This window comes from Aythya marila (assembly GCF_965140915.1).
Source record: "Aythya marila genome assembly, chromosome: 3".
Lineage (NCBI taxonomy): Eukaryota > Metazoa > Chordata > Aves > Anseriformes > Anatidae > Aythya > Aythya marila.
In genome coordinates, this window is record NC_139044.1 from 48,509,163 (window position 1) to 48,523,331 (window position 14,169).

Here is a 14,169-nt window from a genome sequence, read left to right on the forward strand (position 1 = left end):
GAATGAAAAAGAGCTTTAAAGAGATTTTTAAAAGTGCTAAATAAAAGGAAGTCCTATCTTTGGAAAGTAACCATGGAAGAGAGGACAGTAGATTCCAAAGTCCAAAAATATTAAAAAATCTCATCTGAAACATCCATCCATTCAAGCACAGAAAATAACAAGAAAGTGTTAGTGCAATCAAAAGAGTAATAGAAGAATAGGAGTTTAACATCATCTATATTTTTGAATTATTTGAGACAAAATAGCTAACATCTCTAACCTTTGAGGATTTTTCATTTTCAACTCAAACATTTCCACAAATGCCAAAATGAAACTGAGGAATGCACTTTCCACCAGCCAGCATCTGACATATAAGGGTAATCTGTGAAATCTCTAAATAACTTTGGAAATGCCCTTCCGTTTTTCACACTGGCCAAGATGTTCTCACTGGAAGCCCTCTGTATGAATGAGTCAATCCCTTCTGTTTTCTTGTCTGTTTGATTTTTCTTGTGCCTGTTCAATATGAAGATAAAGCCATGATGCAAGGGACAGGTTTCTGCTGTTTGCTGCAGATGTGCCAGCACAGATTCCCCAGGTGGAGGAGTGCTATCGAGGCAAAGGCCTAAGTTATCGTGGCACAACTTCCGTCACTGAATCAGGAAGGAAATGCCAAGCCTGGAACTCCAAGTCCCCACACAATCTTGAAAAGATCCTGAAAAAATTCCCAAACGCGTATGTATCTCACTTTTTTTAACTTTTTTTTTTTTTTTTTTTTTTGCTCTGACAGTGATCATTGCTGAAATTTTTGCTATCTTTGCACATTTATGCTATTAAAAACTAATAGGGAATGTACATATAAAAGAGAATTTCTTTCACTATCATTTTACCAAGATACAGAAACATTTTCTGTTAGTCTCATTTATAAAAGCTGTGTTTACCTGTAATTTAAATTCTTAGTAAAATACCACTGTAACCCTTTATTCATAAACCTGAGCTGGTGTAACCAAATCTGGGAGGCCTGTAATCAGAGTTTGGCATCTACTGAATGCCTTTTGTTAAGAATTTGAGATGTTCATGGGGGCCTTTCTACTTGTTTCATCTGGGGAAAACACAGCATTTGTGTTGCAAACTACACAGACAAGTGCATTATGATTAGAACTATCATTTTAGATGTTCTTTGTGGTTGTAACTGGGCATCCAGAATTTCATTTAGAGAATTTTTGCCGTTGATTTATTTACTTTCTTATTCAGAGTAAAAATACTGGATTAAGTAACAACTTAGAGATCTAGCCATAATTACTAATGTGCCAGTTGTCAATAAGCATACAAAAGCAACAAGACTATTGCTATGACATCCATCACTGCTTGGTGGATTACAAGTATGGGCAGGATCTTTAGTATTTTTCTATTTTTTTGCCTTTTTTTTTTTTTTTTTTTTAAATAATGTCACCCTAAATAATTTTATTTGGAATTTTTCAGTCTTTTTTTGTCATAAAAATAACAACATATTGAAATATACTCAGAGGAGGCACATTTTTTCACAGACATTTTTAAAAAATGAAATTTAGCTGTGAAAATGTGGAACTTGTGTATTCTGGCATATCTGAAAACAAACAAAAAAAGTATTTCAACTTTTTTCAAGATGGGGAAATACCACAACTCTGCAAATTGTTGGAGAAAAATACTCTAATTCCCCCCGCCCCAGCAAGTTCAGTCATGGGAGTATTCCTGCTGAATTAAGTGTTGTGGGGTTTGTGTCTTTTTTTTTGTTTTGTTTTTGTTTTTTTTTTTGTTCGTTTGTTTTTTGTTTGTTTGTTTTTGAAATAAATAAAAAAGTTAATAATAATTTGCATGAGTATTTAATTTCCATGCTTCTTCATATAAGAAAGAACCCTCTGGCATTAAAATATATATATATAACCTTCCAGCATATTTATTGCTAATTTGCACATTCACACAATTGTGTATGCTCATACATATTGCTTTGAAATAAATTTATTGTCATATCAAGCATTTATTTAACTACTCAGTACATTGACATATTGCAGCCAGAATTTAAATTTGTGGTTGAATTACATTTCTTTATGTATAAATATATTCATGACTCTGATGTACATGGGAAATATAACTCTCCGGTTTTATCACAGCCATTAATGTTTTTGATGGTAATACGGTACCTGGCAATAGTAAAAGAATTAATACATGTATATATCTCTGCATAGTACATATTCTTTTTGGCAAGATATTCCCATGATTACTTTCTGTCTTATGCAGAATGAATATTTGTACCTATTTTCACAGGGATTTGAGGGAGAACTATTGTAGGAACCCAGACGGTGATGACCGCCCGTGGTGTTTCACCACAGACCCCAACAAGATCTGGGAGTACTGCAATCTCAGGAGATGTGATGATCATACAGAAGACGCCACACCAAATGACCGGAAGGAACAAAGTGTTGTCCTGACTACACCCACCACGTCTGGTAACAGATGGCTATAGCTGTCACCTCCTGTCACCACAAATAGCAATATCTTTCAGAGTTATTCTTGAGTAGTACTAGAACATAGGCGTTATATCCCTCCTCCAGATTTCAGAACCATACTGCTGTCAGATTATATCCTGTAGCCTGTATCATTTTACAGTACTTTCTGTGGGATATCTTTTTCATTTAGGGGACTGAGAAGAAAATAGACAACAATTTCTGTTGTTGTGTGCTATTGAAATAAAATAACAGTAAATGTTTTTAAGAGAATTTTGCTTGTGCTGTGCTTTATGTTTTTAGGATGTTGTCCTTATCTTGCTGTATTGTTCATAGGCAACCATGTTATTGAAAATGTGTACACCAACAGAGGAAGGCTTTTGCCCTGTCTTTCATTAATACTTCCTTAATTAATATGACCTCTTGGTCAAAGCAGTGTGACTTTTCAGAATGTTTGGTAGAGCTTTCCATTGAATATTTATTTTGCAGGGGAATTTGGCGGGGTTAGATAAAAAATTCACTCCTAAATGGCAATGTACACTTACTCACATGCAACAGGAAAAAGTAGCTGAAGTGATGCCCTTGGAAACAACAACCGCTCTCTCAGTATAACGGCCTGATGACCCTTAAACATGCTTTTCTCTTGAAAGGTGTTTACTGATCCTAGGTTAGCAAGGATCTTGGAGTCTTTTCAGATATTTGCACTATGTTACAGAAAATATTTAGCCTGAAGTTCCTTGATTTTTTTTTTGCAGTTCAATTACTCTGTATGTCCAGGAAGACATCCATCTTGACAAACTAAGAGATCACATCCCAGGGTACATTTTTGTCTTTCCACTATAGACAGTAAAGAACGTGTAAATCCTGAAAGTACTTAATCTGACTTAGTTCTGCTTACCACCACCAAATATAGATTCAACAGGTAACAATCATTTATTTTTATTTTTATTATTTTTTTTTCCACAGACTGCATTAATGGCAATGGTAAAGACTATCGCGGCACAGTCGCAAAAACTGGAAATGGCAGGACTTGTCAAGAGTGGAGTTCTCAGAGCCCTCATAGCCACAAATACTTCACTCCTCTGACTCATCCAAGAGCAGGCCTGGATAAAAATGTAAACAGTTGCTAATTCACCTGATGTCATTGAACGTTGTCTCCTTTCTCCATGACCCCTCAGTAAACACTTCATATTAAGTCTCTATAGACCAAGCTAAGTGTACCTGGAAGTCATCATGTTGATATCCTAGACCTACAGCAGTGCTGGAGAGGGAATGATGCATTTAACATTACCTAGGATGTTGTTATTTCAAGCACAGCATAAGGTTGATGATGACATGCAAACAATGCAGAAAAAAATGATGCAGGGCTTTTCTTATTTCTGCAAGCACCAGAGCAATGCATTTTGCTGTTTGTCACCAACTGAGCAGGTTTCTGGCATACTCTCAGGGCTGACCTAATTTGCTGTCACTGACTTCAGTAGAAGGATTAAGCCAACAATAGGTGTTTTAGTGCAAAGTGCTTAATCATCCCACATCAAACTTTACTTCTACAAACTTTACTTCTCAGAAGACCTTAAAAAGCATTAAATCTAGGCTGAACTCTTGGTGGATGAAGAAAATTATAGTAGCTTTGTCATATTTATATAATTTTACTATTGGTTTTGAGATAACAAAAATTAGAATTTTGTGTTTAGTGGCAACAGAAAGCACATAACACCTAACGAAGAAATGGTTGGGGGAAATGATTCAAAAATGTTGATTAACACTTTTTAGAAAGCATGCATCCATAAACTTCTTTATTCTGTGGCTAACATTTGGAGTCTTCATTCTTTGTTTTTGTAATTATTACAGTATTGCAGGAATCCTGATGGAGATGTAAATGGTCTTTGGTGCTTCACAACAGACCCAGAAAAAAAATGGGAGTACTGTGAAATCCCGCGCTGCTGTAATTATCCTTAAAGACTTCTCTGTTTTCCCATTCTACAACCTATCATGATAGTTACAAAAAGTTTTCAGTCCAGCAGCAAACAACTCTAGTAGGCAGTAGCTTTAGATTTGAATTTAGATCTGTATGGCATTTTGACAAAACCTGTAATATTCAGCCAGTTTAGATAGCGTGGTGCCAAAAATCATCAATAAGACTTCATAGATAACAACTCATATGCTCTTTATTATCAGTGAGGCTAAGCACTCAGAGTTGCTAGATGAATTTGAGATATCCAGTGGAGCTGTGGAAAGAGGCACTCCTTCCCTGGAGTGATCAAACACAGGAGAGGATTTCCTTGACATGCATGTCAAGGAGTGTGCTTTCCAAGCACTTTGTGGCAGGACTAATGCCTTGAGAACCTGCTAAAACGAATTAATTATCTGTTAGTTGGGAGTACCAGAGATTAATTTTTTATCATTTACTGACATCATTTGTATTCTGATCTGGATGTTAAAATAATTTGTCCCTTGACATGTCGCCTTTCTTTTGGGAAGTTAGTGAATTTGGTCCTGGATATTTATGCAGGTTTCCTTCATTCATTCTCTTCTGGGATAGTAATTGTAATACTGAGTGGATGTACTGTTTGTTGAAAATTCAGCAGAAAAAGATGTTTTAGCTTCTCTGGTGTCCTGGCAATGGATGCCAATAACAATTGTAAAGTACTGGGAGCGCTATGTGGTGCACCTGCTAGAGGCATCTCACTTGCTTTGCTCTTTGATCAAGGTGTAGACTGTAATGTTTTGAATATTTTAGAAATTCTTATTATATTGAATTGATCTGGGCAATAAACTTACTTTCTTTAACTCCCTTTCCCTTCAATTTCCACCCCAAATTTTCATTGTGGGGGAGGGCTCATTGTAGTTTTACCTATGTTATCTGACGACATCCAAGTACTTAGCTGACAATTTTTGCCAGGTAAATTAATGTCTTATGTCAAAGGTGATGTATTAGCTCCAGGTTAAAATACTCCAGGTAATGATAACATAATGTCGTCTAAGGGTCTGGTTGTTTCCTTATTCTTAGTTCCTATTAAAGAACATAAACAGTGAAAGCCTAAAGAAGATATAAAAATGCTTTATCTCTTTCTCTTTCATCAGATTGCACTGTGAATAGCATTACAGATGTGCATTAAAACCTTTCATTGTAGCTTTTTTTTTTTTTTCTCAATGCTGTAGCTTCTTCTGATCATGACTGTGGAAAATTTCCAATGAGAAGTGGGAGAATCTGTGAGCAATATGGCATGTGTGATGCATCTCCAGGGTCTTGGCCTTGGCATGTCAGTCTCAGGTCAAGGTATTGATATTCCAGACTGTATCACCACTAGTAAACACCAGGGTTTCACAAGAAACAGGTATCAGGAAGGGACTGGTATGAAACAATGCATATGTTTCTGGAGACTGGACTTGGTTTCTACATAAAATAACTTTACATTTAAAATTAACTTTTTGTTTGTTTGTTTGTTTTGTTTTGTTTTGTTTTTGTGTGTGTGTGTGTGTGTGTGTGTGTCATAATGTTGACAGGTAGTTACTATTAAGTCATTAGTCCCAAACTCTCCACTTTCTCCCTAATCTCTAGAGAGCAAATTTGAACCGCAGACCTTGAATATGGTTTGATTTACTGAAATGGGGAAGTAATAATTCCCACTGAGGATAATGACAGTTATTTGCATTCTGCAATGGGCCCAAGAATGTTCAAATGTAAATTGCTGTTGTGACTACACTAGTTGTGCTAGAAGTCCTGTGAAGATCACTGTCTCTCTGTATTAAAAAAGAAAAAAAAAAGATTTATGCATAGCATTTCCACAGCTGCGGAGTGGCTGAACAGGATATGAAGAAGGCTAATGAAAATTTGTATAGAATTGTTGACAATCACCATAAAAAAATAATAGCCCAAGAGAAGTTGAAAGTCCATAGTAAGACTTAGTAAATAACTAGTCCAAGACATCCCCACAGATAAGCAGGAAGTAGCCTTTTTTTAATTGCTTATCAGGACAAACGCATTACATCACAAGTGAAATTTTTAGGAAATGCAATTACTTTTATTAAATTCCTGAAAGCACACCTCTAGCCTCTAAAGTATACCTCTAAACTGGATCATTGTAGCAAAAGTGTCACCTGGGTATCAAATTTCTGTTCATATCTGTCATGTTTTGATGCAGATAAAGTTTGTCCTTTGAAAATCTGTATTTGACTTCTCTTGCGATTGGTAGGTGACAATCTCTGAGTGTTAAAAGATTTCAATATGGGGATTATTGCTTGTTTGCTAGTAGCTAGTGTTTCCCATTGGGCACAGCACAGGTGGTAGAGAATTGACCGTGCAGTCTTACATTAATGTGATTATTATCTTCTCTTTTCTAGCACCAACACACACCATTGTTCTGGCACTCTGATACATCCACAGTGGGTCCTTACTGCAGCTCAGTGCTTGCAAGAGTGAGTATCCACTAGAATGAGTGACAAGCATTCCTTACAGCTGGATGAGAAAATCAACAGAGGTGCAAGATGTACCTGCAAAGGCACTTTACTGACCTTGGAGGGCGGTTCCTTGGCCTGTGCAACATCTGCACAGTCTCTGCATGTTAAAGCAAGCAAGGAGCATCTCTAATGTCTGAAGTGAGCAACTGTGTGTCTTGGGGAATCACTTAATAAGTTAAAGCCTTAATAACACTGATGACTGATAAAGGCAATACACTCTACTGAGACATGAGAAGTTTATAGAATAGCAAAGCCATATCCAAAGTAGTAAGTTACCTGATAGCACAGTTAATGTCATTGCAAGCACTGTAGTATGGTCATTTTGGTTTTTGCCCTACAGTATGCAGGGTCCTTGTTTTGTTTCCTTTTCTTTTTACTACTCTTAAAAGCTGTAGTTCAACTGCTCCCATCATTCTTTTGGTGATGCAAAAAGAAGTAAGTGTTTCCCTTTGAGGCTGGTTAGAGCAGAACCAGGGCTTGTGTCAAGAAATTTCCAGCTGCTTGCTACAGCCTCCCAACCTACGCCTTACTTCCTGTCTTTTCTTGCCAGCAGGTAGATTTGTCTGCTGCTTCTGTCTCAGTCAAATAGATGCAGAGCACAACAGAGGTTACCTCCTCCATCTGCTGTATCTCTCACCCCAAAGCATGCTGAATGGCAGCTGTGATGGTGCTAATTGTACTTAGAAAAATTGTGGCTAGCAGCTGACCCTCAGGGCTTCAGCAGTTAAGAACACTGCAAGAAGGTGCCACATTGTTTACAGCTCATGGGATTTTTCATTACTATAATAATCAAACTGTCAAAAAAATCTAATTTTTCTCCTCCCCAAGAGTAAATGTGGACGTCCATAGTTACAAACAGCAGCCTAGCCATCTTGTTTATTGCAGTTCTCTTGGGAAATGAGCAAATTTTATGAGTGACATTCCTGATTCTATGCATGGGTCTATAACGTTGCTACTGTCATTTCTTCCAGGTCAACAGATCCCTCTTCCTATATGGTCTTTCTTGGGATACAGAATCTAAACGCACCAGCACCATCCCTTCAAATACGAAGTGTTCAGAAATTATTAAAGGAACCAGGCGGAGCTGACATTGCCCTGCTAAAGCTGCACAGGTGCCATTTCAATCCGAGTTTTCCTCACTTTCCTACATCTTTATTCTGAAGTCATGAGTTACCTTAGCCTAGATTTGTGTGAGTGTGAGAGTCCCTTTGAGTATTAGCTTACACACCTATTCAAGGGCAAATACTGAGCATCTGTCCTCCTGAAAGACCCCCCCCTGTGTGAGCCTGTGTGAGCTACACACACAGTTTAGGAAAGACAACCCCGGTTTAGTATGGGAGGGATTGCCATGGGGGATTCCACTCACCACCTGCTAAGTGGTGTCTCCACTGAAACAGGGAGTGTGGAAGTAAACCAAAGCAAAGTTGTGGCTTCGAGGCTTTTTCTGCTCAGCCATGAGGGCTGTGAGCACCAGCTGAAGTTTTGGCCAAGAAGCACCACAGCTTCTTTATGGAGCAAGTGGAAAGGTCCAGTTTCCTTGACAGTGCTGCAGGCCAGGTCATACGCATGTTTCATGAGCACCAGATGTGGCCAAAAACTCTGTAAAACCAGACCCAACTTGTGATACAGTGAAAATCTCTGTGCATAATTGTAATTTCCTGAAGCCCTCTTTTGTGTCTCGCTTATGTGTCTGAACAGTCTGCTCAAATCTGTGCTGTTATTCCAACGCTATTAGTTTTCTTTTGGAATTCTCCTGCAATTTTTTTTTCTTAGTCATTAGTTTTCTTCTTGTTCTTATGCTCACCACACATAGATTAAAGAGAATAAAAAGCTTGTGTTTGACCCAAGAATTTCTCTTTAAAACATTCACCATAACATTTTTAATTTTAATGAATTTAGAACATTTCCACTAAATTTCAAACTTAAGTTCTCAGGTGCTTGATTAATGAAAATTCCACTAATTTCAGGTGAGAATAAGAAACTTGTGCTCCATCTGTTTTTCTCTTGCCATTGCTTCTAACTAGTTCATCCATTTCCTCTTCCATTGTGTGCTCTGTGCACATTTGCATGGTAGATACATGCATGCTACAGCACTGCAGTCAGTTTTAGATCAGCAGCACTTACCATCTGAACACATTCTGCATGTGAGATGCCATAAATAGCAGATATGGATATGGACACAGATCCATCAATTTCTGACTTTGGATCAACTTTGCTTATTTTCAACTGCATTAAATCCTTCCTTCATATTTTTTTTTTCCACCTTTCTTTGTGGGCCTCATTATTTCCAAATCATACAGACCATACCTACAGTGGAATTAACCTGAGTTGTTAAATACAACCTTGAAGATAAAGGTACTGGAGAAAGAGTGATAGAAAACTGGGGGAGAAGCCACCAAGCTGAGCTTTCTCACTTTATTCTCCTCTTGCCTATCTTGCCTACAAATTTTCAGGATTATTTTTTTTTTGACAAAAATGGGCTTTATTGAGAAGTGAATGAACAATTTTTGGAAACTACAGAACTGAATTTCGTTCCTAAAAGAATAAGGAATTATGCAGGATTAATTTAATGGAACTATGAGAGAGTGGAGGTTAGAAATTCCCATCTTGAACTTCAGAGATCTGGAGGATAGAGTTCAAAATGGTGGGTAATGCATTGGCATATCTGTAGCTTTAGCAAAGGAGATAGTTAGCATCTCCTACCCTTCTGGACTGTTTCATTCAGATCATTGTTTTGAAGAAATTTTTACTATCAAATGGGTCAGAATCAGTTCCATTTAGTCTTCCATTCTCCTGTATCTTCATGGGGCTCATGGCCCTTGCACAGCCTAATTAGGAACGGGGGATTTATTAGTTCCTTTAACTGGACATTGGAGATCTTGTTGGCTATCATGTCACATACTTTGAAAATCATTCTGGGCCTGAAAAGAGCCCATATAAAGAGAGGTTTATTTTACTCTGACCCAACATTTGGAGTTTACTCAGATCCTTTTGCTCTCTTTAAAAAGCAAGACCAACCTTTGCAGGGATGGTTCCTGACAGTGGTACATCTCATTTAATATCTTCTTCAGACACAGCGTTGCTATACTGAACCTTCCCTCCTCTTATAAAGTCTCTAGAAATATCCTCTGAGTCAGGGAGGATCTAAGAGAAGTCAGGCTTACCCCACCTGCAAGGGGTGCTAAGGCTGTGCTTGGGCTTGTACATGTTCCTATTACACTACCTGGGTAACCAGATATCAGCTTGTTAGCACTATGCTGCAAACACACTCACATTGTGGCTGTGCCCACAAACACATCTCAGAGACTTTTGGTTGCTGGTAGGTAACCTGCTGGTAGGTAACTTTAAGATGCTGTCATCTTGTCCATCTTTCCCCATCTACCCATCTACCCACTTCCTGGCACAGCCTACTGAATAAGAAGACTGAACAAGTAGATGATCATTTTTATAAGTATCTTTCTTTTTTCTTTGTTTGTTTTACAGTCCTGTAAGAATTGGTGACCATGTAAAACCAGTTTGTTTGCCTGAAACAAGTCTTATGGTGGAAAGAAACTCAGTATGTTTTCTAACTGCCTTTGGAAAAACAAGAGGTAAAGCATATTCAGTGAGGCTGAAAACTTAGGAGGGTTTTTGAATCCAAATTCCAAAATATATGTACTTTGGGAGCCTGGAAAAATTAATTTTATTTAAGATTTAACTAAGTCAGAAGTCACTGGGCAACATTATTTGTCCTATTTCTTTCTCTCAGACCTCGATCTCACCTCCTCCTCCTTCTCCCCCCCCCTACCCCCCCCCATCACTCACATTAACTCATTAACTGAATTCATTAAACAAGAGAAAACAGAGGTAAATTTTTCTCTCTCTCTCTTTTTTTTTTTTTTTTTTTTTTTTGTGTGTCTTTCTTCAGCTTACACATATGCTGTATTTGCACAAATAAGGACAATAGTCAAGTAATATCCTTGACTTTAACTTTGATATTACGATATAAGTTTTTTAAACATATGAATGAAGTTTGTGCTTGCCTTCCTTTGGTTTAAACATTACTGTCTGCAGAGTCTTCTGTATGTTCACTCCAGACAGGTAGGATATACAAGCAAGCACAAGCCTTAAGGCCTTATTCCTGAAACAAGAGAGCATCCCTGGAACTGTGGCTCCGTTCAGTTAGAGCTTACTCAGACCCAACTACACAGGCAAAGGAATTCAAGATGAAGGTTTTTAATGTCAGTAAAATCTCCACCTGAATTTGTTTCAGAGTCTAGAGTTAAAAAATGACCTATGTGGACTCCTGCTGCCCATCTCTCACTCTACCTGTGCTCAAGGGTTGAGAATAACCAGCCATTTTCCACTCGCTTTTGCTGCAGCATTATCAAGCAGCATTATCATCAGCATTATCAAGAAACACTTTTCTCTGGTGTGCTTTTTGTTGTTGTTGCTTTTGTTTAGCTTGCCACACGGTGGCAGCTGCTTGCCATGTTCTTGTGATCACAGCCACAAGAAAATGGTACAGGCTAGATTTTTTCTGGTAGTGCATTAGGGTGGGAGAATCAACAGACTATTGTTGTTCTTAACCCGTAGGAGAGGGTCCTGCCATGTCATGCAGCTACTTTCTGAAAGGGGGAGCAGAGCTAGAGACCCACATCTAAATATACTCTGCTTTGGGAAAATTCAACCTTAGTTTCAAAAAACTTTGCTTATCTGTAAAACGCTATCTTTAGGCTTGAAAGAATTCAAAACAATGCAAAGTAAATCCAGGCCTTTTCCCTTTGAAATAAGCATGAAATAATGAAAGCCTACAATAGGCACAATGTTTCTGCATACGAAGCATCTGTTTTTATGTATTTTGAAACTCTCTGCAAAGAAGAATAATCACTGCTGATTGAGAGCAGGCATGATCCAATTACATAAAATTTCAAAGATTTATCAAGGTACTTCAGGACCCCAGCATCTATAGTAGAGCTGGGGACAGATCCCAGTCCTTTTGTTACTCAGGCATGACAGTGCCTAGGCTACCATTTACAGGTGCATTTTCTTGTTCTTCACAAAGGTACTAATGCAGGCAAGACATTAAAAGATATTGAATTCCCTGTGCTTGAAAACAGAATGTGCCATCGCCCTGACTTTTTACATGGGAGTATCAATAATCATGAATTTTGCGGTGGATTTACTTTTCAAAGCGTACGTTACTGCGAGGTAAGAATAATCTAGCTTTGAGTGTGAGCACATCAAACGGCAGTTTTTGTTTTCAAGGCTCAGAAATAGCTTCAGTGTTTCAAGGCCTCTGCATGAGGCATAAGTCCTGAGGTATACAGAGCATTTTTTCTTCCTTCACACTGTCAACCAGAGTAGCTGGGAAATTGCATAGGGTAATTTCTCCTTCCTCCCCAAAAGGCATCCTGACATGTCCTACTGGTAGTAGCCCAAGACTGTGAATATCCCATCCCAGCACAAATAAAGACAGTGATATACTACCTGCACTTTCCTTTGTTCCTAGGCAGAGACAGAAAACTAGTGAATGCTTCAGGTGTCCACCTGGTGTTGTACCACATTTTTATTTAATCCCCTGATTGCTAATGCTCGAAGTGCTTCCGGTTTTCTAATTTTCACAAGCATATGAAAATACTTTTAAAATGTGATTTTCTTAATAGAGGATATCATGTCAGATATTCTTCAATAAAAATCTGTTGACTACTTGGTGACAGAAAGAAAAAGGTAGTCTGTGTGAGCAGGTATTCAGTGCTAGTACAAATGCCATCTCTGAGAGTGTGGATGGTGCATTCACTGATAGGCACATAAATTACTGGACAAGGTATTCATATCCTACTATGCCTGGATTTTAAGAAATAACATTATAATTATAATCATTTTGTCTGGAATTAATTAGGTCAGAGGATGTGGAAAATTGAGAGACTTCCTTTTGCTGTGTAATTGGCCTCACAAAGATCTGAGGATATTCCTATATCCATGACTGGTACTTGGGTCTTTCTTCTTCAGACCAAAGACATGGCCTGTGTGCTTGGGAAAAGCTTTTTCCCAAAAATTTTTGTGTACAAAAGGTAGAAGAAAATACTCTCCCTCTCTCTACAGTCCTCACCTCAGCTATATTTCAGAGTTACCACAATGCTTCAGTTACCACAGTCTTATTCCTGCCAATGTTTTGTTGTTTGCATGTCTAGTGTCATCACTAGGGGACTTACCTTATTCTCTCTTCTTGTCCTTAGGCTGAAGTTGGAGGACCTCTGGTCTGCCAAAATAAAGACAGATTTGTCCAATATGGAGTCACCTCTTGGGGACTAGACTGTAGCCAGCCATCAAAGCCTACTGGTTTTGTCCAAATTCCTAGCTTTCTTTCTTGGATCAAGAATGTAATGGCTGCCCACTGAATCTGGATGCAGGCTAGCTTTTCTGCGTCAGAAATGGCATTCCTAGTATAGTTTAAAAATCAAAATAATTCATAAGAATCTTAAATAAATATTGTTACTGGCTGAGAATAAGTAGTTATCAGAAAGAAATAGCTATGTTGACCAATTATTACCGTCTGTCAGTATGTTGGTGTTGTGCACAGGTAAGTCAGCCATGCTGCATGTGGCAGTGGCTGTCAGGTTCCTGCTTCAAACCTCTCCTCTGAGAAATGCTCCAGCTCATGAAAATTACTTCCTTTCTGTTCAGACACCCACCGTTCTGCTTTGTACATGCAAGCAACTTGCCTATTTCTAGGCACTAGGTCTTCCTAAAAACCTGTGCAAGAAACCTTCTCCCAAACAAGCATGTTCCTGTACCCACCACTGCCATCTGTCCCCCTTTCTGCTGCTTCTCCAGGACTGGGAAGGTAACAACCAAACCCAGACACCACCTTGGGTAAGGACAGGACACTGTGACCATGCTGCCAGGAGCTGGTGGCTTTGCTTCTTCCTGGGGCTAATACCCCCATTCTCACCACTCTAGATGAGCTTTGAATTGTACTGTGCAATCACCTAAATTTCCTGGGTTTACATTTGTATGGAAAAAATGACTGTCTATTCCAGTGGGCAAAGTGGTGAGCTGGATGGCATGTAACATGTTTGTGTGGCGCTTGCACAGAAACCCTATTTTCACTTGCAACACCAACAGTTCACCCCTGACATTGACTTTGGGAATTAAAATTAACTGTTCTTCCTCAGTTTATTTCCAGAAGAGGCAAGGATGTCTCAGAGGGCAGGGAAGCTGGGCAAGGGAAGCTGTGCACCAGGGCACTGCTGCTTGACTCATTAGG

The 14,169-nt window shown here is 38.5% G+C and overlaps 1 protein-coding gene across 1 annotated transcript in view; it reads left to right on the forward strand.

Moving 5' to 3' along the window:
• PLG (plasminogen) overlaps positions 1-14,169 on the forward strand; it is a 60,370-nt gene that overhangs the window by 11,593 nt on the left and 34,608 nt on the right. Inside the window, exons 10-19 of the mRNA XM_082756164.1 lie at positions 552-711; positions 2,281-2,462; positions 3,426-3,574; positions 4,311-4,404; positions 5,622-5,739; positions 6,804-6,878; positions 7,892-8,032; positions 10,404-10,510; positions 11,965-12,110; positions 13,139-13,291. Of these exons, the coding sequence (XP_082612290.1) occupies positions 552-711; positions 2,281-2,462; positions 3,426-3,574; positions 4,311-4,404; positions 5,622-5,739; positions 6,804-6,878; positions 7,892-8,032; positions 10,404-10,510; positions 11,965-12,110; positions 13,139-13,291 (1,325 nt within the window). The remainder of the gene's footprint in view (positions 1-551; positions 712-2,280; positions 2,463-3,425; positions 3,575-4,310; positions 4,405-5,621; positions 5,740-6,803; positions 6,879-7,891; positions 8,033-10,403; positions 10,511-11,964; positions 12,111-13,138; positions 13,292-14,169) is intronic.